Genomic DNA, 23,809 nt, shown 5'->3' with positions numbered 1-23,809 from the left:
ATAAGGATTGTATTACAGTCATATCTAGAGGTCGGGCCATGTTGGGAGTTGTAGAGTATATAAGGATTGTAATACAGTCATATCTAGAGGTCGGGCCATGTTGGGAGTTGTAGTGTCCTATGAGTAGAGTATATAAGGATTGTATTACAGTCATATCTAGAGGTCGAGCCATGTTGGGGGTTGTAGTGTCCTATGAGTATATAAGGATTGTATTACAGTCATATCTAGAGGTCGGGCCATGTTGGGGGTTGTAGTGTCCTATGAGTAGAGTATATAAGGATTGTAATACAGTCATATCTAGAGGTCGGGCCATGTTGGGGGTTGTAGTGTCCTATGAGTAGAGTATATAAGGATTGTAATACAGTCATATCTAGAGGTCGGGCCATGTTGGGGGTTGTAGTGTCCTATGAGTAGAGTATATAAGGATTGTATTACAGTCATATCTAGAGGTCGGGCCATGTTGGGAGTTGTAGTGTCCTATGAGTAGAGTATATAAGGATTGTAATACAGTCATATCTAGAGGTCGGGCCATGTTGGGAGTTGTAGTGTCCTATGAGTAGAGTATATAAGGATTGTATTACAGTCATATCTAGAGGTCGAGCCATGTTGGAGGTTGTAGTGTCCTATGAGTATATAAGGATTGTATTACAGTCATATCTAGAGGTCGGGCCATGTTGGGGGTTGTAGTGTCCTATGAGTAGAGTATATAGGGATTGTATTACAGTCATATCTAGAGGTCGGGCCATGTTGGGGGTTGTAGTGTCCTATGAGTAGAGTATATAGGGATTGTATTACAGTCTTATCTAGAGGACAGGCCATGTTGGGGGTTGTAGTGTCCTATGAGTAGAGTATATAGGGATTGTATTACAGTCTTATCTAGAGGACGGGCCATGTTGGGGGATGTCATATGTAGAGTGGTCCAGTGGCAGCTAGATGTGGCTACTATCTGAAAATCACAGCAGTGGTCGTGGGACTGGTCGCCTTATTACAGGACAGTAATGCTTGCGCCCCCTACCTGTAGAAATGTATTCTGCCACCAATTCTGACTCCACCAGAGCGATGGAAGCCGCTTCGGCCTGACGCTTATCTGGGGTCATCTGGATGGGAACGGCCATCTGACTGAGGTCAATAGTCGCCTGCCGGGGCTTACACTCCACCTTCTCCTTCACTGAAGAATAAAAGGGCAATGGTGAGTAGCATGGCCGGCCCTGGGCATTGCTGGGGGTCCTGGGGGTCCCAGGGTACATCTGTATGTACAGGACTGATCACCACTGCCCGATTGTCAACTATGGTGAGAAATGTATGGAAGTGGTGACATGTAGATCTATGGATGGCAGCTCCACAGCGGGGGGCACGGACGCCCCCGATTCCCAGGAGGGCGATAATTGACATTAAGAAGAGGAGAAGTCTCCAAGAATTACACTCCACTCACATGCAAAGCAACATCAATCTTCTACTAACCCATCTCAACCTGGGAGGGTCCCGTGTCATCACCAAAGCGGTGTATGAAGGAGGCTGGCTAAGCTATAATAATGCCCAGCCACTCAGCGCCGTCACGCACAGACGGGGGGGCTGTCTCAGCGCCGTCACGCACAGACGGGGGGGAGCTGTCTCAGCGCCATCACGCACAGACGGGTGGGCTGTCTCAGTGCTCAGAATGACCAGTCACTCAATCCCATCACACACAGAAGAGGGCTGGCTTAGCTATACGAATGACCAGTCACTCAGCCCCATCACATACAAAGAAGGGGGCTGGCTTAGCTATTAGAATGAGCAGCCACAAAGCCCCATCACACCCACAGAGAAGGGGGCTGGCTCATTTCAGTAGCTAAGCCAGCCTCCTTCTTTGATGCACAGAGGAAGGAGACTCCGCTAATAAAAAGCCCTTAGAAAAAGCCGGTATACGGGCGAAACGCGCGTCAGGGACTCTATTCTAGTTCATGGGAATGTTAGGAGGAATAAAACAAGCCTCAAGACAGTACAGGCAGTTATAGTGTGCTTAAATTAGTATAACCGCTAGCGTCATAGCCATCAAGCATGCCGACCGCATGTGCAGGCAGTGAGATCGCAGTAAGGAGTAGCTTGGATCACTCCACACCTTGGCCTCTAGCAGCCGGGGGATATTTCTCCTTACCGGTGACGATCAGTGCGGTGCGGGCAGGCGGGCTGATATAAGACACGTGCAGCGGTGGAACTACACTGCGCGGTCCGGCACGCTAACATCGAGCACCCCATTTGGTTGGGGTGAGCATAAACCCACATAATCTAGATTGCTTGACGCTTAATAACTAGGAGACTTTGTCCTCTATTCCTATCAGCGGTGATCAGCTGTGCCGGCCGGGACGCTGACATAGGATATATGTATTAGTGGAATCACACTGTATAAGTTTGATATGAAACACTGAGCACCCCCATTTATACATAATTATGTATCTGGGGTGAGTATAGAAACGACTGGACAATATAATTGCAAGTCAAGTTAAAGTGGTTATACATTATTACTATCAATGCATATACCTGTCAGAGGGGCAATGTATATGTATGTATGTGTATATATATATATATATATATATATATATATATATATATATATATATATATATATATATATATATATATATATATATATATATATATATATATATATATATATATATATATATATATATATATAGCCATAGCCTAATGATTTAAAGGGACGGGGCTATAGCATTCCACATTTATCCTACATACCATCAACTAGAATTTCAGTGGCTGCCGTCCAGAACAGGATGGTTACCCTATACACATCTGTGGATGCAGGAGTAACTTTACTCTTTCAAATAAAATTTTAAAGGATTTAATAAAATATATGAATTTTAATGATTATGTATCCACATTCTTTGTCTTCTTCCCTTTCCCCCTTTTTGATAGGATTTAATTGCTGGTGCACACCTGTGGATACAAGTCTGATGAGATTGGACTACGCTTTGGGTAATAAAATGACCAGACACTCAGAGAAGGGGGCTGGATTGGTTATTGGAATCAGCAGGCAGCCAGCCCCCTTCACGCAAAGCTCTGATAATGTGCTAAACACAGGACACACTCTCCTGAGCGGGAAGCGGAGCTGAAAATCGGAGCATCAGTGATGATTGAAGCAGACCAGCAAGTTGCATAAGTTACTATTTAAAGTAGATGTTATTTAGGACGACCCCTTTAAATTTCTTAGTATCTACAGTATAGTGCCCGGTATAAAGACTACAACTCCCAGCATTTACTGCTCTGTACAGAAACTGGATCAGCAGATGGTAAAAAGCGTTAGCTCAGAAACCAGCAGACATTAGGGAAGTGTGTGACGGCGCAGCGCCGACCGATCCAAACAGCAGAACTGGGAGTGCGCTCTGGATGTGAGCGGAGCATACGGTGTAATGGTCGGGGGGCTTTATATCGCTGCCCCGCACTCACCGCTTGTCTGCTGCAGCTCCATCAGGGCCTTGATGGTGGACGTGGCAGACTGGGACTCCCCGACGAGGTCTTGGTAGATGATTGTGGGGGTGGTGTCCATGGCGAGTTCATGCTCTGACCAGTCCTGACCCCGAGATGCAATGACGTGGACCACCGGCTGGGAATCTGAACGAGCCAAGAAAATGTAATAATTGTCAATCAACCCAATACAGCGACTATCTACTGATGATCCAAGGGCAAGGGAAACCCCTCCATACTGGTAAGGGTGGGCGAGCCATCCATAATCATATCTGCTGTGTAATGCCCCATTACTCCTCCAGTGGCCACTGCAGGGAAAAACCTACGCTCCGCCCAGTGATCGGAGACGATCAGTAGATTTATGAAGATAGACCTGTGGACCTTTTTTTTTTTTTTTTAAAGATTACTCAGATCTACAGCTACTGAATTAAGGGTAGAGAACGGCCCAGGACCCCCCTTAAGAAGGATTTAGAGGGGAAGAAAGTCGGAGGCGCGCTTTGTTTCTTGGCTTAACTTGACATGTAGACAACGGCACCTTGCGAGCTTTGGGAGGACTCTGTAGAGGACGAGCTGCTCTCCGTGTCTTCTTTCACTTCTTGGATGGTGGCGCTCGTGGTCTCCACCACCCGAGACGCCTGCTGCAGAGTTTCAGTAACTAGTTGCCGGGTCTGTTCACTCATCACCGTGGCCTGAAACGTCACCGGCTTTGGTTTTATAAGGACCTGAAAAAGGAAGAAACACAATCAGTCAAAGCTCCTGGACGAGAAAAACATGGCGGCTTCCTCCACACTCATCCATTAAAGGTGCACGGTAACAACACCTCAGCTCTATTCACTTCAATAGTGAGTGCAGCTCTGGAGTATAATACAGGATGTAACTCAGGATCAGTAATGTAATGTATGTACACAGTGACTGCACCAGCAGAATAGTGAGTGCAGCTCTGGAGTATAATACAGGATGTAACTCAGGATCAGTAATGTAATGTATGTACACAGTGACTGCACCAGCAGAATAGTGAGTGCAGCTCTGGAGTATAATACAGGATGTAACTCAGGATCAGTAATGTAATGTATGTACACAGTGACTGCACCAGCAGAATAGTGAGTGCAGCTCTGGAGTATAATAGAGGATGTAACTCAGGATCAGTACAGGATCAGTAATGTAACGTATGTACACAGTGACTCCACCAGCAGAATAGTGAGTGCAGCTCTGGAGTATAATACAGGATGTAACTCAGGATCAGTACAGGATCAGTAATGTAACGTATGTACACAGTGACTGCACCAGCAGAATAGTGAGTGCAGCTCTGGAGTATAATACAGGATGTAACTCAGGATCAGTAATGTAATGTATGTACACAGTGACTGCACCAACAGAATAGTGAGTGCAGCTCTGGAGTATAATACAGGATGTAACTCAGGATCAGTAATGTAATGTATGTACACAGTGACTGCACCAGCAGAATACTGAGTGCAGCTCTGGGGTATTATACAGGAGGTAACTCAGGATCAGTAATGTAATGTATGTACACAGTGACTGCACCAGCAGAATAGTGAGTGCAGCTCTGGAGTATAATACAGGATGTAACTCAGGATCAGTAATGTAATGTATGTACACAGTGACTGCACCAGCAGAATAGTGAGTGCAGCTCTGGAGTATAATACAGGATGTAACTAAGGATCAGTAATGTAATGTATGTACACAGTGACTGCACCAGCAGAATAGTGAGTGCAGCTCTGGAGTATAATACAGGATGTAACTCAGGATCAGTAATGTAATGTATGTACACAGTGACTGCACCAGCAGAATAGTGAGCGCAGCTCTGGGGTATAATACAGGAGGTAACTCAGGATCAGTAATGTAATGTATGTACACAGTGACTGCACCAGCAGAATTAGTGAGTGCAGCTCTGGTGTATAATACAGGAGGTAACTCAGGATCAGTAATGTAATGTATGTACACAGTGACTGCACCAGCAGAATAGTGAGTGCAGCTCTGGAGTATAATACAGGATGTAACTAAGGATCAGTAATGTAATGTATGTACACAGTGACTGCACCAGCAGAATAGTGAGTGCAGCTCTGGAGTATAATACTGGAAGTAACTCAGGATCAGTAATGTAATGTATGTACACAGTGACTGCACCAGCAGAATAGTGAGTGCAGCTCTGGAGTATAATACAGGATGTAACTCAGGATCAGTAATGTAATGTATGTACACAGTGACTGCACCAGCAGAATAGTGAGTGCAGCTCTGGAGTATAATACAGGAGGTAACTCAGGATCAGTACAGGATCAGTAATGTAATGTATGTACACAGTGACTGCACCAGCAGAATAGTGAGTGCAGCTCTGGAGTATAATACAGGATGTAACTCAGGATCAGTAATGTAATGTATGTACACAGTGACTGCACCAGCAGAATAGTGAGTGCAGCTCTGGAGTATAATACAGGATGTAACTCAGGATCAGTAATGTACTGTATATACACAGTGACTGCACCAGCAGAATAGTGAGTGCAGCTCTGGGGTATAATACAGGATGTAACTCAGGATCAGTAATGTAATGTATGTACACAGTGACTGCACCAGCAGAATAGTGAGTGCAGCTCTGGAGTATAATACAGGATGTAACTCAGGATCAGTAATGTAATGTATGTACACAGTGACTGCACCAGCAGAATAGTGAGTGCAGCTCTGGAGTATAATACAGGATGTAACTCAGGATCAGTAATGTAATGTATGTACACAGTGACTGCACCAGCAGAATAGTGAGTGCAGCTCTGGGGTATAATACAGGATGTAACTCAGGATCAGTAATGTAATGTATGTACACAGTGACTGCACCAGCAGAATAGTGAGTGCAGATCTGGAGTATAATACAGGAGGTAACTCAGGATCAGTAATGTAATGTATGTACACAGTGACTGCACCAGCAGAATAGTGAGTGCAGCTCTGGAGTATAATACAGGATGTAACTCAGGATCAGTAATGTAATGTATGTACACAGTGACTGCACCAGCAGAATAGTGAGTGCAGCTCTGGAGTATAATACAGGATGTAACTCAGGATCAGATGTAATGATTGTAGAGACTTTTACCAGACATGTGAGCAGGAGATGGGGAGCATCTCAGTACCTGGGTTTTCCCTGCTGTCCGTACACTATTTTGGTGGGGATGATCTTGGTCGCCGGCTGCACGGCTGAGCTGATGCCCTTGGGCTGTGTGACGATCATCTTGGTGATGGGCCGGGTGGCGGTGATGATTGCCGGCTTTGTGCCCGGTGGCATGGCCTGGAGAGCTTTATCACCCTAGAATAATAAAACAATCGTTTCCAATCTGCCCGGCATTTGCTTTCGTCCTTTCCTTTGGTGACGACACGCAGAGAGCAGAACCATTTTCCCTAATTTCTCCTCTGCTGGAGGACACTTGGTACTTTTGGCACAGGATTAATTTTGCCATCACAGTAGTAAATCTGTCCAGCACGATCCTCCCTGCCCTCAATATATCAGCTCCGAGATCAACCCTCTGCTCCATCTGGAAGCCGTGACCACGAGACCCGCTGCACCTACCCCTGCATTCAGCAGTGTCGTCACCACGTTTTTCCCCGGGATCCCCTGGATAGTTGTGCCTTTGCCGGTCGTTTTTTGCACCACGATGACATTTGGTTTAGACGTCATAGGGATGGTGGTGATCTTTGTGGTTGTACCTTTAGGAAAAAAGTGACGGGTTACGACATGCAAGTCGCCCGGCTAAATATTATATTACTGGAACAGACGAGGATTCGATTACTGACACTTTATAAAGCGGCCGCAGAGCATTCACGGGGGCCCGTGCAAGGCAGGCCGCAGCCAGCGGGGGCCCGTGCAAGGCAGGCCGCAGCCAGCGGGGGCCCCTGCAAGGCAGGCCGCAGCCAGCGGGGGCCCCTGCAAGGCAGGCCGCAGCCAGCGGGGGCCCCTGCAAGGCAGGCCGCAGCCAGCGGGGGCCCCTGCAAGGCAGGCCGCAGCCAGCGGGGGCCCCTGCAAGGCAGGCCGCAGCCAGCGGGGGCCCCTGCAAGGCAGGCCGCAGCCAGCGGGGGCCCCTGCAAGGCAGGCCGCAGCCAGCGGGGGCCCGACACCTAGTAAGGGCAAGATAAAAGGTTTGTGCCGCCGACATGTCTTCCCTAATACCCAATATCACAATTGTAACAAACTGTCTGCCACCCCCCATGCCCTCCCACCGAGCCGCCTCCTGCCCTTCCCGCATGCATACGCAGGCCTCCTACTTCGCCCACGCGAGCCCCCTCCTGCCCCCCTCCACACATACGCGAGCCCCCTCCTGCCCCCCTCCACCCCTGCACGCATACGCGAGCCCCCTCCTGCCCCCCATGCTCACCAGATACAATGTTGCTGCTGATGATCTTGCCCCCCAGTGTAGCCAGTGACTTTGGCACCACGGTGATGATACTTCCACTGGTGGTCTTCACATACGTTGCACCTGGGGTAGCCGCCATACGAGCCCCGAGCGCTGAGCTGACAGCCGGACGCGTGTACGTGGCCTGTGTCCCTGAGGATAGAAGGTGTACAAAGCAACAGAAACTCAGCTCTCCAGGTTATACGACGTCATCAGCAGCTACTTGTGCCAGATACCAATTAAAACGCCTGATGGGCAACCTGACAAACGTAGGCGCAGGCAAGGGCGGCCTGACAGGCCAGGCTCCCGCCCAGGGTGAGGGCGGCCTGACAGGCCAGGCTCCCGCCCAGGGTGAGGGCGGCCTGACAGGCCAGGCTCCCGCCCAGGGTGAGGGCGGCCTGACAGGCCAGGCTCCCGCCCAGGGTGAGGGCGGCCTGACAGGCCAGGCTCCCGCCCAGGGTGAGGGCGGCCTGACAGGCCAGGCTCCCGCCCAGGGTGAGGGCGGCCTGACAGGCCAGGCTCCCGCCCAGGGTGAGGGCGGCCTGACAGGCCAGGCTCCCGCCCAGGGTGAGGGCGGCCTGACAGGCCAGGCTCCCGCCCAGGGTGAGGGCGGCCTGACAGGCCAGGCTCCCGCCCAGGGTGAGGGCGGCCTGACAGGCCAGGCTCCCGCCCAGGGTGAGGGCGGCCTGACAGGCCAGGCTCCCGCCCAGGGTGAGGGCGGCCTGACAGGCCAGGCTCCCGCCCAGGGTGAGGGCGGCCTGACAGGCCAGGCTCCCGCCCAGGGTGAGGGCGGCCTGACAGGCCAGGCTCCCGCCCAGGGTGAGGGCGGCCTGACAGGCCAGGCTCCCGCCCAGGGTGAGGGCGGCCTGACAGGCCAGGCTCCCGCCCAGGGTGAGGGCGGCCTGACAGGCCAGGCTCCCGCCCAGGGTGAGGGCGGCCTGACAGGCCAGGCTCCCGCCCAGGGTGAGGGCGGCCTGACAGGTCAGGCTCCCGCCCAGGGTGAGGGCGGCCTGACAGGCCAGGCTCCCGCCCAGGGTGAGGGCGGCCTGACAGGCCAGGCTCCCGCCCAGGGTGAGGGCGGCCTGACAGGCCAGGCTCCCGCCCAGGGTGAGGGCGGCCTGACAGGCCAGGCTCCCGCCCAGGGTGAGGGCGGCCTGACAGGCCAGGCTCCCGCCCAGGGTGAGGGCGGCCTGACAGGCCAGGCTCCCGCTTCTTTCACATAAGAGCTCACTAGTGCAGGTCTCCTCACCGCACACCTGCTCCGGGGGTCACGCTTCAGCTCTGGGGTCTCGCCCCTGCGGCGGTGGATGTGGTGTAATGCAGGAGCAGCGAACACTTACCACTGGGAGTGGTGACCAGCTTGGTGGTCATTATCGCCCCGTTGCTGCTGACCACCATGATCGGGGTGTTGCTGCTGTTTGGCAGTGCGGCAGACATTGGTTTCGGGAGGATCTTGCTCGGCTGCACTTGTTGTGTGATTATTTTGACACCTGAAGTATAATAAAAAAGAAAAGTAAAATGAGCAATGGTTGGCGAGTAGGCGACCATCACAGAGCTGCGGAGTCCGGAGATAAGAAGATGCCTCCCCGCCATATTCCCTCCCCCTCAATCCATTAGCTGAAACACCAAGATACTGCAGCCCCCCCATCTCCTTATTACTTACTGCAACCAATAATTTAAAACAGCTGCAGCCCCGTCTTCTCCCCTCCTATATACTGCAGTTGTATCCCCCTCTTCTCCCCTCCTATATACTGCAGCTGTATCCCCCTCTTCTCCCCTCCTATATACTGCAGTTGCATCCCCCTCTTCTCCCCTCCTATATACTGCAGTTGCATCCCCCTCTTCTCCCCTCCTATATACTGCAGTTGCATCCCCCTCTTCTCCCCTCCTATATACTGCAGTTGTATCCCCTCTTCTCCCCTCCTATATACTACAGTTGTATCCCCCTCTTCTCCCCTCCTATATACTGCAGTTGCATCCCCCTCTTCTCCCCTCCAATTAACTGCAGTTGCATCCCCTCTTCTCCCCTCCAATTAACTGCAGTTGCATCCCCCTCTTCTCCCCTCCTATATACTGCAGTTGTATCCCCCTCTTCTCCCCTCCTATTAACTGCAGTTGCATCCCCCTCTTCTCCCCTCCTATATACTGCAGTTGCATCCCCCTCTTCTCCCCTCCTATATACTGCAGTTGCATCCCCCTCTTCTCCCCTCCTATATACTACAGTTGCATCCCCCTCTTCTCCCCTCCTATATACTGCAGTAGTATCCCCCCTCTTCTCCCCTCCTATATACTGCAGTTGCATCCCCCTCTTCTCCCCTCCTATATACTGCAGTTGCATCCCCCTCTTCTCCCCTCCTATTAACTGCAGTTGCATCCCCCTCTTCTCCCCTCCTATTAACTGCAGTTGCATCCCCCTCTTCTCCCCTCCTATTAACTGCAGTTGCATCCCCCTCTTCTCCCCTCCTATATACTACAGTTGCATCCCCCTCTTCTCCCCTCCTATATACTGCAGTAGTATCCCCCTCTTCTCCCCTCCTATATACTGCAGTTGCATCCCCCTCTTCTCCCCTCCTATATACTGCAGTTGCATCCCCCTCTTCTCCCCTCCTATTAACTGCAGTTGCATCCCCCTCTTCTCCCCTCCTATTAACTGCAGTTGCATCCCCCTCTTCTCCCCTCCTATATACTACAGTTGCATCCCCCTCTTCTCCCCTCCTATATACTGCAGTTGTATCCCCCTCTTCTCCCTCCTATTAACTGCAGTTGCATCCCCTCTTCTCCCCTCCTATATACTAGTTGTATCCCCCTCTTCTCCCCTCCTATATACTGCAGTTGTATCCCCCTCTTCTCCCCTCCTATTAACTGCAGTTGCATCCCCCTCTTCTCCCTCCTATATACTGCAGTTGTATCCCCCTCTTCTCCCCTCCTATATACTGCAGTAGTATCCCCCTCTTCTCCCCTCCTATATACTGCAGTTGTATCCCCCTCTTCTCCCCTCTTATATACTGCAGTTGCTGACCTTCGCCCCCTCTACTCAGCTCCTCCCCTATTTGCTGCAGCTCCATCCCCTTCCTCTCCCCTATTTTCCACGCAGCACAAGATGAATTTGTACTCACCGGACTCCTGCTTGATCTGTATGGTGGGTTTGAGCCCCGGGGGCATCTGCTGCTGTGGGGTAGGAGCCGGGTGGGACAAGGCGGACGGCTGTGCCAGCGGAGGCGCCTGCTGTGTGATCTGATGGATCTGGTGTTTTGGCGACTGTTGGTATTGCTTGGGAAACTGTGCAAGGATTTGGCCGGGAGACGCTAGCAGGCTCTTCGGGGAGGGGAGTCTGTTGGACGCGGCTTTCACTGTGGAGGTTGAGACACCTGATCCACAAAGGTAACACGTAAATGGTCGTATTCGCCCCTGTGCCCCCAACATAGAGCTTGTAATACATGACAATATCCCGCCGGCCTTAGAAGCTGCTGATTATCAGAATTCAATATTAATCTGCGAACTACAAGTAACCCAGATCCTTCTCTACCGGTGACTCCCCTAGTTTTCTTCTCCCTACAACATATGATTATCATGTCTCCCCAGGCGCATCTCTTTCATACAAGCCAAATTCAGTTTTTCTGAAACAGAGCACCGAATCCCCTGCATAGACAGTTACTTGATACATTTCTGGTTTTCAGTAATCAACACTAGAGGGCGCTCCAAAGATTTCTGCATAATATTATATCAAGCTCCAGGTTTAATTGTTACTCCATCCTGGTTACAGCGCCCCCCAGCATATCCGGCTGCTACCCACCTACTGTGAGGCATCTGACCTAACAAGTCCTGCTACTTCGCTGGACTCTGCTCCATTGCTAGTGATCCCCAGACCTAATCAACTCTGCTATATCCCTGGGCACTGCTCATTGCTACAGCGTAGCCTAGGGACAAGCCCAGCTCCGCTACATCCCTACAGCGTAGCCTAGGGACAAGCCCAGCTCCGCTACATCCCTACAGCGTAGCCTAGGGACAAGCCCAGCTCCGCTACATCCCTACAGCGTAGCCTAGGGACAAGCCCAGCTCCGCTACATCCCTACAGCGTAGCCTAGGGACAAGCCCAGCTCCGCTACATCCCTACAGCGTAGCCTAGGGACAAGCCCAGCTCCGCTACATCCCTACAGCGTAGCCTAGGGACAAGCCCAGCTCTGCTACATCCCTACAGCGTAGTCTAGGGACAAGCCCAGCTCTGCTACATCCCTACAGCGTAGTCTAGGGACAAGCCCAGCTCTGCTACATCCCTACAGCGTAGTCTAGGGACAAGCCCAGCTCTGCTACATCCCTACAGCGTAGTCTAGGGACAAGCCCAGCTCTGCTACATCCCTACAGCGTAGTCTAGGGACAAGCCCAGCTCTGCTACATCCCTACAGCGTAGTCTAGGGACAAGCCCAGCTCTGCTACATCCCTACAGCGTAGTCTAGGGACAAGCCCAGCTCTGCTACATCCCTACAGCGTAGTCTAGGGACAAGCCCAGCTCTGCTACATCCCTACAGCGTAGTCTAGGGACAAGCCCAGCTCTGCTACATCCCTACAGCGTAGTCTAGGGACAAGCCCAGCTCTGCTACATCCCTACAGCGTAGTCTAGGGACAAGCCCAGCTCTGCTACATCCCTACAGCGTAGTCTAGGGACAAGCCCAGCTCTGCTACATCCCTACAGCGTAGTCTAGGGACAAGCCCAGCTCTGCTACATCCCTACAGCGTAGTCTAGGGACAAGCCCAGCTCTGCTACATCCCTACAGCGTAGTCTAGGGACAAGCCCAGCTCTGCTACATCCCTACAGCGTAGTCTAGGGACAAGCCCAGCTCTGCTACATCCCTACAGCGTAGTCTAGGGACAAGCCCAGCTCTGCTACATCCCTACAGCGTAGTCTAGGGACAAGCCCAGCTCTGCTACATCCCTACAGCGTAGTCTAGGGACAAGCCCAGCTCTGCTACATCCCTACAGCGTAGTCTAGGGACAAGCCCAGCTCTGCTACATCCCTACAGCGTAGTCTAGGGACAAGCCCAGCTCTGCTACATCCCTACAGCGTAGTCTAGGGACAAGCCCAGCTCTGCTACATCCCTACAGCGTAGTCTAGGGACAAGCCCAGCTCTGCTACATCCCTACAGCGTAGTCTAGGGACAAGCCCAGCTCTGCTACATCCCTACAGCGTAGTCTAGGGACAAGCCCAGCTCTGCTACATCCCTACAGCGTAGTCTAGGGACAAGCCCAGCTCTGCTACATCCCTACAGCGTAGTCTAGGGACAAGCCCAGCTCTGCTACATCCCTACAGCGTAGTCTAGGGACAAGCCCAGCTCTGCTACATCCCTACAGCGTAGTCTAGGGACAAGCCCAGCTCTGCTACATCCCTACAGCGTAGTCTAGGGACAAGCCCAGCTCTGCTACATCCCTACAGCGTAGTCTAGGGACAAGCCCAGCTCTGCTACATCCCTACAGCGTAGTCTAGGGACAAGCCCAGCTCTGCTACATCCCTACAGCGTAGTCTAGGGACAAGCCCAGCTCTGCTACATCCCTACAGCGTAGTCTAGGGACAAGCCCAGCTCTGCTACATCCCTACAGCGTAGTCTAGGGACAAGCCCAGCTCTGCTACATCCCTACAGCGTAGTCTAGGGACAAGCCCAGCTCTGCTACATCCCTACAGCGTAGTCTAGGGACAAGCCCAGCTCTGCTACATCCCTACAGCGTAGTCTAGGGACAAGCCCAGCTCTGCTACATCCCTACAGCGTAGTCTAGGGACAAGCCCAGCTCTGCTACATCCCTACAGCGTAGTCTAGGGACAAGCCCAGCTCTGCTACATCCCTACAGCGTAGTCTAGGGACAAGCCCAGCTCTGCTACATCCCTACAGCGTAGTCTAGGGACAAGCCCAGCTCTGCTACATCCCTACAGCGTAGTCTAGGGACAAGCCCAGCTCTGCTACATCCCTACAGCGTAGTCTAGGGACAAGCCCAGCTCTGCTACATCCCTACAGCGTAGTCTAGGGACAAGCCCAGCTCTGCTACATCCCTACAGCGTAGTCTAGGGACAAGCCCAGCTCTGCTACATCCCTACAGCGTAGTCTAGGGACAAGCCCAGCTCTGCTACATCCCTACAGCGTAGTCTAGGGACAAGCCCAGCTCTGCTACATCCCTACAGCGTAGTCTAGGGACAAGCCCAGCTCTGCTACATCCCTACAGCGTAGTCTAGGGACAAGCCCAGCTCTGCTACATCCCTACAGCGTAGTCTAGGGACAAGCCCAGCTCTGCTACATCCCTACAGCGTAGTCTAGGGACAAGCCCAGCTCTGCTACATCCCTACAGCGTAGTCTAGGGACAAGCCCAGCTCTGCTACATCCCTACAGCGTAGTCTAGGGACAAGCCCAGCTCTGCTACATCCCTACAGCGTAGTCTAGGGACAAGCCCAGCTCTGCTACATCCCTACAGCGTAGTCTAGGGACAAGCCCAGCTCTGCTACATCCCTACAGCGTAGTCTAGGGACAAGCCCAGCTCTGCTACATCCCTACAGCGTAGTCTAGGGACAAGCCCAGCTCTGCTACATCCCTACAGCGTAGTCTAGGGACAAGCCCAGCTCTGCTACATCCCTACAGCGTAGTCTAGGGACAAGCCCAGCTCTGCTACATCCCTACAGCGTAGTCTAGGGACAAGCCCAGCTCTGCTACATCCCTACAGCGTAGTCTAGGGACAAGCCCAGCTCTGCTACATCCCTACAGCGTAGTCTAGGGACAAGCCCAGCTCTGCTACATCCCTACAGCGTAGTCTAGGGACAAGCCCAGCTCTGCTACATCCCTACAGCGTAGTCTAGGGACAAGCCCAGCTCTGCTACATCCCTACAGCGTAGTCTAGGGACAAGCCCAGCTCTGCTACATCCCTACAGCGTAGTCTAGGGACAAGCCCAGCTCTGCTACATCCCTACAGCGTAGTCTAGGGACAAGCCCAGCTCTGCTACATCCCTACAGCGTAGTCTAGGGACAAGCCCAGCTCTGCTACATCCCTACAGCGTAGTCTAGGGACAAGCCCAGCTCTGCTACATCCCTACAGCGTAGTCTAGGGACAAGCCCAGCTCTGCTACATCCCTACAGCGTAGTCTAGGGACAAGCCCAGCTCTGCTACATCCCTACAGCGTAGTCTAGGGACAAGCCCAGCTCTGCTACATCCCTACAGCGTAGTCTAGGGACAAGCCCAGCTCTGCTACATCCCTACAGCGTAGTCTAGGGACAAGCCCAGCTCTGCTACATCCCTACAGCGTAGTCTAGGGACAAGCCCAGCTCTGCTACATCCCTACAGCGTAGTCTAGGGACAAGCCCAGCTCTGCTACATCCCTACAGCGTAGTCTAGGGACAAGCCCAGCTCTGCTACATCCCTACAGCGTAGTCTAGGGACAAGCCCAGCTCTGCTACATCCCTACAGCGTAGTCTAGGGACAAGCCCAGCTCTGCTACATCCCTACAGCGTAGTCTAGGGACAAGCCCAGCTCTGCTACATCCCTACAGCGTAGTCTAGGGACAAGCCCAGCTCTGCTACATCCCTACAGCGTAGTCTAGGGACAAGCCCAGCTCTGCTACATCCCTACAGCGTAGTCTAGGGACAAGCCCAGCTCTGCTACATCCCTACAGCGTAGTCTAGGGACAAGCCCAGCTCTGCTACATCCCTACAGCGTAGTCTAGGGACAAGCCCAGCTCTGCTACATCCCTACAGCGTAGTCTAGGGACAAGCCCAGCTCTGCTACATCCCTACAGCGTAGTCTAGGGACAAGCCCAGCTCTGCTACATCCCTACAGCGTAGTCTAGGGACAAGCCCAGCTCTGCTACATCCCTACAGCGTAGTCTAGGGACAAGCCCAGCTCTGCTACATCCCTACAGCGTAGTCTAGGGACAAGCCCAGCTCTGCTACATCCCTACAGCGTAGTCTAGGGACAAGCCCAGCTCTGCTACATCCCTACAGCGTAGTCTAGGGACAAGCCCAGCTCTGCTACATCCCTACAGCGTAGTCTAGGGACAAGCCCAGCTCTGCTACATCCCTACAGCGTAGTCTAGGGACAAGCCCAGCTCTGCTACATCCCTACAGCGTAGTCTAGGGACAAGCCCAGCTCTGCTACATCCCTACAGCGTAGTCTAGGGACAAGCCCAGCTCTGCTACATCCCTACAGCGTAGTCTAGGGACAAGCCCAGCTCTGCTACATCCCTACAGCGTAGTCTAGGGACAAGCCCAGCTCTGCTACATCCCTACAGCGTAGTCTAGGGACAAGCCCAGCTCTGCTACATCCCTACAGCGTAGTCTAGGGACAAGCCCAGCTCTGCTACATCCCTACAGCGTAGTCTAGGGACAAGCCCAGCTCTGCTACATCCCTACAGCGTAGTCTAGGGACAAGCCCAGCTCTGCTACATCCCTACAGCGTAGTCTAGGGACAAGCCCAGCTCTGCTACATCCCTACAGCGTAGTCTAGGGACAAGCCCAGCTCTGCTACATCCCTACAGCGTAGTCTAGGGACAAGCCCAGCTCTGCTACATCCCTACAGCGTAGTCTAGGGACAAGCCCAGCTCTGCTACATCCCTACAGCGTAGTCTAGGGACAAGCCCAGCTCTGCTACATCCCTACAGCGTAGTCTAGGGACAAGCCCAGCTCTGCTACATCCCTACAGCGTAGTCTAGGGACAAGCCCAGCTCTGCTACATCCCTACAGCGTAGTCTAGGGACAAGCCCAGCTCTGCTACATCCCTACAGCGTAGTCTAGGGACAAGCCCAGCTCTGCTACATCCCTACAGCGTAGTCTAGGGACAAGCCCAGCTCTGCTACATCCCTACAGCGTAGTCTAGGGACAAGCCCAGCTCTGCTACATCCCTACAGCGTAGTCTAGGGACAAGCCCAGCTCTGCTACATCCCTACAGCGTAGTCTAGGGACAAGCCCAGCTCTGCTACATCCCTACAGCGTAGTCTAGGGACAAGCCCAGCTCTGCTACATCCCTACAGCGTAGTCTAGGGACAAGCCCAGCTCTGCTACATCCCTACAGCGTAGTCTAGGGACAAGCCCAGCTCTGCTACATCCCTACAGCGTAGTCTAGGGACAAGCCCAGCTCTGCTACATCCCTACAGCGTAGTCTAGGGACAAGCCCAGCTCTGCTACATCCCTACAGCGTAGTCTAGGGACAAGCCCAGCTCTGCTACATCCCTACAGCGTAGTCTAGGGACAAGCCCAGCTCTGCTACATCCCTACAGCGTAGTCTAGGGACAAGCCCAGCTCTGCTACATCCCTACAGCGTAGTCTAGGGACAAGCCCAGCTCTGCTACATCCCTACAGCGTAGTCTAGGGACAAGCCCAGCTCTGCTACATCCCTACAGCGTAGTCTAGGGACAAGCCCAGCTCTGCTACATCCCTACAGCGTAGTCTAGGGACAAGCCCAGCTCTGCTACATCCCTACAGCGTAGTCTAGGGACAAGCCCAGCTCTGCTACATCCCTACAGCGTAGTCTAGGGACAAGCCCAGCTCTGCTACATCCCTACAGCGTAGTCTAGGGACAAGCCCAGCTCTGCTACATCCCTACAGCGTAGTCTAGGGACAAGCCCAGCTCTGCTACATCCCTACAGCGTAGTCTAGGGACAAGCCCAGCTCTGCTACATCCCTACAGCGTAGTCTAGGGACAAGCCCAGCTCTGCTACATCCCTACAGCGTAGTCTAGGGACAAGCCCAGCTCTGCTACATCCCTACAGCGTAGTCTAGGGACAAGCCCAGCTCTGCTACATCCCTACAGCGTAGTCTAGGGACAAGCCCAGCTCTGCTACATCCCTACAGCGTAGTCTAGGGACAAGCCCAGCTCTGCTACATCCCTACAGCGTAGTCTAGGGACAAGCCCAGCTCTGCTACATCCCTACAGCGTAGTCTAGGGACAAGCCCAGCTCTGCTACATCCCTACAGCGTAGTCTAGGGACAAGCCCAGCTCTGCTACATCCCTACAGCGTAGTCTAGGGACAAGCCCAGCTCTGCTACATCCCTACAGCGTAGTCTAGGGACAAGCCCAGCTCTGCTACATCCCTACAGCGTAGTCTAGGGACAAGCCCAGCTCTGCTACATCCCTACAGCGTAGTCTAGGGACAAGCCCAGCTCTGCTACATCCCTACAGCGTAGTCTAGGGACAAGCCCAGCTCTGCTACATCCCTACAGCGTAGTCTAGGGACAAGCCCAGCTCTGCTACATCCCTACAGCGTAGTCTAGGGACAAGCCCAGCTCTGCTACATCCCTACAGCGTAGTCTAGGGACAAGCCCAGCTCTGCTACATCCCTACAGCGTAGTCTAGGGACAAGCCCAGCTCTGCTACATCCCTACAGCGTAGTCTAGGGACAAGCCCAGCTCTGCTACATCCCTACAGCGTAGTCTAGGGACAAGCCCAGCTCTGCTACATCCCTACAGCGTAGTCTAGGGACAAGCCCAGCTCTGCTACATCCCTACAGCGTAGTCTAGGGACAAGCCCAGCTCTGCTACATCCCTACAGCGTAGTCTAGGGACAAGCCCAGCTCTGCTACATCCCTACAGCGTAGTCTAGGGACAAGCCCAGCTCTGCTACATCCCTACAGCGTAGTCTAGGGACAAGCCCAGCTCTGCTACATCCCTACAGCGTAGTCTAGGGACAAGCCCAGCTCTGCTACATCCCTACAGCGTAGTCTAGGGACAAGCCCAGCTCTGCTACATCCCTACAGCGTAGTCTAGGGACAAGCCCAGCTCTGCTACATCCCTACAGCGTAGTCTAGGGACAAGCCCAGCTCTGCTACATCCCTACAGCGTAGTCTAGGGACAAGCCCAGCTCTGCTACATCCCTACAGCGTAGTCTAGGGACAAGCCCAGCTCTGCTACATCCCTACAGCGTAGTCTAGGGACAAGCCCAGCTCTGCTACATCCCTACAGCGTAGTCTAGGGACAAGCCCAGCTCTGCTACATCCCTACAGCGTAGTCTAGGGACAAGCCCAGCTCTGCTACATCCCTACAGCGTAGTCTAGGGACAAGCCCAGCTCTGCTACATCCCTACAGCGTAGTCTAGGGACAAGCCCAGCTCTGCTACATCCCTACAGCGTAGTCTAGGGACAAGCCCAGCTCTGCTACATCCCTACAGCGTAGTCTAGGGACAAGCCCAGCTCTGCTACATCCCTACAGCGTAGTCTAGGGACAAGCCCAGCTCTGCTACATCCCTACAGCGTAGTCTAGGGACAAGCCCAGCTCTGCTACATCCCTACAGCGTAGTCTAGGGACAAGCCCAGCTCTGCTACATCCCTACAGCGTAGTCTAGGGACAAGCCCAGCTCTGCTACATCCCTACAGCGTAGTCTAGGGACAAGCCCAGCTCTGCTACATCCCTACAGCGTAGTCTAGGGACAAGCCCAGCTCTGCTACATCCCTACAGCGTAGTCTAGGGACAAGCCCAGCTCTGCTACATCCCTACAGCGTAGTCTAGGGACAAGCCCAGCTCTGCTACATCCCTACAGCGTAGTCTAGGGACAAGCCCAGCTCTGCTACATCCCTACAGCGTAGTCTAGGGACAAGCCCAGCTCTGCTACATCCCTACAGCGTAGTCTAGGGACAAGCCCAGCTCTGCTACATCCCTACAGCGTAGTCTAGGGACAAGCCCAGCTCTGCTACATCCCTACAGCGTAGTCTAGGGACAAGCCCAGCTCTGCTACATCCCTACAGCGTAGTCTAGGGACAAGCCCAGCTCTGCTACATCCCTACAGCGTAGTCTAGGGACAAGCCCAGCTCTGCTACATCCCTACAGCGTAGTCTAGGGACAAGCCCAGCTCTGCTACATCCCTACAGCGTAGTCTAGGGACAAGCCCAGCTCTGCTACATCCCTACAGCGTAGTCTAGGGACAAGCCCAGCTCTGCTACATCCCTACAGCGTAGTCTAGGGACAAGCCCAGCTCTGCTACATCCCTACAGCGTAGTCTAGGGACAAGCCCAGCTCTGCTACATCCCTACAGCGTAGTCTAGGGACAAGCCCAGCTCTGCTACATCCCTACAGCGTAGTCTAGGGACAAGCCCAGCTCTGCTACATCCCTACAGCGTAGTCTAGGGACAAGCCCAGCTCTGCTACATCCCTACAGCGTAGTCTAGGGACAAGCCCAGCTCTGCTACATCCCTACAGCGTAGTCTAGGGACAAGCCCAGCTCTGCTACATCCCTACAGCGTAGTCTAGGGACAAGCCCAGCTCTGCTACATCCCTACAGCGTAGTCTAGGGACAAGCCCAGCTCTGCTACATCCCTACAGCGTAGTCTAGGGACAAGCCCAGCTCTGCTACATCCCTACAGCGTAGTCTAGGGACAAGCCCAGCTCTGCTACATCCCTACAGCGTAGTCTAGGGACAAGCCCAGCTCTGCTACATCCCTACAGCGTAGTCTAGGGACAAGCCCAGCTCTGCTACATCCCTACAGCGTAGTCTAGGGACAAGCCCAGCTCTGCTACATCCCTACAGCGTAGTCTAGGGACAAGCCCAGCTCTGCTACATCCCTACAGCGTAGTCTAGGGACAAGCCCAGCTCTGCTACATCCCTACAGCGTAGTCTAGGGACAAGCCCAGCTCTGCTACATCCCTACAGCGTAGTCTAGGGACAAGCCCAGCTCTGCTACATCCCTACAGCGTAGTCTAGGGACAAGCCCAGCTCTGCTACATCCCTACAGCGTAGTCTAGGGACAAGCCCAGCTCTGCTACATCCCTACAGCGTAGTCTAGGGACAAGCCCAGCTCTGCTACATCCCTACAGCGTAGTCTAGGGACAAGCCCAGCTCTGCTACATCCCTACAGCGTAGTCTAGGGACAAGCCCAGCTCTGCTACATCCCTACAGCGTAGTCTAGGGACAAGCCCAGCTCTGCTACATCCCTACAGCGTAGTCTAGGGACAAGCCCAGCTCTGCTACATCCCTACAGCGTAGTCTAGGGACAAGCCCAGCTCTGCTACATCCCTACAGCGTAGTCTAGGGACAAGCCCAGCTCTGCTACATCCCTACAGCGTAGTCTAGGGACAAGCCCAGCTCTGCTACATCCCTACAGCGTAGTCTAGGGACAAGCCCAGCTCTGCTACATCCCTACAGCGTAGTCTAGGGACAAGCCCAGCTCTGCTACATCCCTACAGCGTAGTCTAGGGACAAGCCCAGCTCTGCTACATCCCTACAGCGTAGTCTAGGGACAAGCCCAGCTCTGCTACATCCCTACAGCGTAGTCTAGGGACAAGCCCAGCTCTGCTACATCCCTACAGCGTAGTCTAGGGACAAGCCCAGCTCTGCTACATCCCTACAGCGTAGTCTAGGGACAAGCCCAGCTCTGCTACATCCCTACAGCGTAGTCTAGTGACAAGCCCAGCTCTGCTACATCCCTACAGCGTAGTCTAGTGACAAGCCCAGCTCTGCTACATCCCTACAGCGTAGTCTAGTGACAAGCCCAGCTCTGCTACATCCCTACAGCGTAGTCTAGTGACAAGCCCAGCTCTGCTACATCCCTACAGCGTAGTCTAGTGACAAGCCCAGCTCTGCTACATCCCTACAGCGTAGTCTAGTGACAAGCCCAGCTCTGCTACATCCCTACAGAGAGGTCTCTCGACCTGCCCAGCTCTGCTACATCCCTACAGAGAGGTGTTCTAACCTTATAAGCTCTGCTACATTGCTGGTCAGTACTACTCAGGACCTGCTGAAACCTGCTACATTGCTGGGCTCTGCTAAATCACCACAGCAAGTCTCTTGACCTACTCAAGCTTGCTACATTGCTGGTCAGTAGTGATGAGTGAGTATGTTCTGTTAACCCTTTCGCCGAGTATGCTCGGGCCGAGCACTGAGTATTTACAGCTGCTCGGTGATATGGTTGAATCGCTCCCGTGTGCATGATTTGCAACTGTTTGACAGTTTTATTACATGTGAGGAATGTGTAAGAAAGACATTCCTCACATGTAATAAAGCTGTCAAACAGTCGCAAATCACTACTGGTCAGTGCTACTCAGAGCTCTCTGACATTCTGCCCTGCCACATCACCGGCTCCTCTCTGCTGTTCATTCTGCGTCATCAGTAAGCTTCTGAGCTCCCCCTAGTGGTGGCTGCAGGGAACCAAATCTTATCACGCAACTATAATTAAGTAGGCGAGACATCAACACCTAGAAATATGCATTTCTGAATGTTTCAGCACAGAATGATGGTGCGGTCGGGGTGTCATGGTGGAAATTCACATTTGGGAGCAGAGTTAGATTAATGAAACAGTAGATGTGCGTCTTACTTTGCGCCATGGTGGACATGACAAGGGATGGCGTTGAAGACACCACGGTGGTGACGGCGATGCTTCCTGTGGACGCCGATGTGGAGGTGCCACCGCTGCTGCTGGTGGTGAGAGCTGAGTAATGGGCCGCGGTGGCCACCACCGCCGGCTTCTGCGTGGTGGAGGTGATGACGGAGGTGGGGACCAGCTTGGTGACAGCTGCATAGTTATGAGACTTGGATAAAATGTTCGGGACAAACGTGGAGCTCGGGGAGGTTGTAACAATGATCACCTGTCATGGAGGGAAAGCAGAACGCCGTCAGAAAAGCTACGAAGCGCCAACACCTCTGCTCGCGTCGTTTTGAATGAAGTCATTCATTTTGCCAAAATTTAAAAAAAAAAAAAATAATAATATTATTATTATTTTTTTTTTTTTTTTATCTTTTACTCTACTTTTAAATTTTGATTCCCAGTTATTATTTATTATTATTATTAATAAATAATAACTGGGAATCAAAATTTAAAAGTAGAGTAAAAGATATAAAAAAAAAAAAATCATTTGGGTTTTGTTTTTACCCTGTTCACTAAAAACAACTGGGAACCTTTGTTCTACAGCCTAGAAAAGTTGTGATCATAAACTAAAAACTTTTTTTGCTTTAAAAATAAATTCAATAAAAAAATAAATAAAAAAAAAGTAAATACATGCAATAAATAAAAATAAATAATTCAATAAGAATGTAAATAAAACTAGTAAATGTAATAAATGATTTAAATAAAATCCAATAAATGTAACAGTAAATAAATTCAATAGAAAAAATAATTGTAACGATTAAAATAAAATTCAATAAATAAAAAATATTAAATAAAAATTGTAATACAAATAAATAATGAAAATATTCAATAAATGTAATAAAAGAAAAATTGAAAAGCTTGCAAAAAAAAATTGGTTTCAGTCGAAGAATTGATGGAGGTTTTTTTTTTTTTGTTTGTTTGTTTTTTACTAACAGCACACAGAACAGGAATGACAATTCCTAGAATATTTGAAAACTGCTAAACTTTGCCAAATAAAATTCACAGAACTGCCAGATGGTTCCCTCTCCGGGCATCAGGCTGTGGGCCCCCCTGCACCCATCAGGCTGTGGGCCCCCCTGCACCCATCAGGCTGTGGGCCCCCCTGCACCCATCAGGCTGTGGGCCCCCCTGCACCCATCAGGCTGTGGGCCCCCCTGCACCCATCAGGCTGTGGGCCCCCCTGCACCCATCAGGCTGTGGGCCCCCCTGCACCCATCAGGCGAGGGCCCCCCTGCACCCATCAGGCGAGGGCCCCCCTGCACCCATCAGGCTGTGGGCCGACATACATCTAACGTGAACGCCCGGCTTGACTACAGCTCTCAAAGTTCACAGCTCATTGCTGCCCTCTCCTGGTCTGATGTGGTAATACATACAATTCCATTTTTAGGATAATAAGGGGAAGAGATTCATCAAGAATCTTTCTTCTTGCGTATCTTTGTATTGTCCTTTAAGCCAGAAAAAAAAAAGTGTCTGGTTCATTCAGGACCCTAAGAAATGGAGCGGAAGCAGCGCCTAGTGTGTCAGGCACAAGACATTTAGGGGAGAGGACCAATGCGGTGTGGACACTCACCTTCTGCGTGGACGTGTTCGTGGTCTGGGTGGCAGGTTTGGAGAATGTGATTTTCACCGGTGACATGTGCGGAGG

At 52.2% G+C, this 23,809-nt stretch overlaps 1 protein-coding gene across 1 annotated transcript in view; it reads right to left on the bottom strand.

Annotated features, from left to right (window-relative positions):
• EMSY (EMSY transcriptional repressor, BRCA2 interacting) overlaps nucleotides 1–23,809 on the bottom strand; it is a 55,794-nt gene that overhangs the window by 8,289 nt on the left and 23,696 nt on the right. The window contains exons 8-15 of the mRNA XM_073661535.1: nucleotides 10,967–11,218; nucleotides 9,191–9,340; nucleotides 7,833–8,003; nucleotides 7,031–7,167; nucleotides 6,601–6,769; nucleotides 3,998–4,189; nucleotides 3,445–3,609; nucleotides 1,016–1,168 (exon numbers count right to left, since the gene is read on the bottom strand). Coding sequence (XP_073517636.1) covers nucleotides 1,016–1,168; nucleotides 3,445–3,609; nucleotides 3,998–4,189; nucleotides 6,601–6,769; nucleotides 7,031–7,167; nucleotides 7,833–8,003; nucleotides 9,191–9,340; nucleotides 10,967–11,218 — 1,389 coding nt within the window. The remainder of the gene's footprint in view (nucleotides 1–1,015; nucleotides 1,169–3,444; nucleotides 3,610–3,997; nucleotides 4,190–6,600; nucleotides 6,770–7,030; nucleotides 7,168–7,832; nucleotides 8,004–9,190; nucleotides 9,341–10,966; nucleotides 11,219–23,809) is intronic.

This window comes from Phyllobates terribilis, unplaced genomic scaffold, assembly GCF_046119375.1.
Source record: "Phyllobates terribilis strain yellow unplaced genomic scaffold, ASM4611937v1 Scaffold_2__4_contigs__length_985480577, whole genome shotgun sequence".
Taxonomy (NCBI): domain Eukaryota; kingdom Metazoa; phylum Chordata; class Amphibia; order Anura; family Dendrobatidae; genus Phyllobates; species Phyllobates terribilis.
The sequence above is the reverse complement of the archived record's forward strand: the minus strand, read 5'-3'. Positions and strand labels throughout refer to the sequence as shown.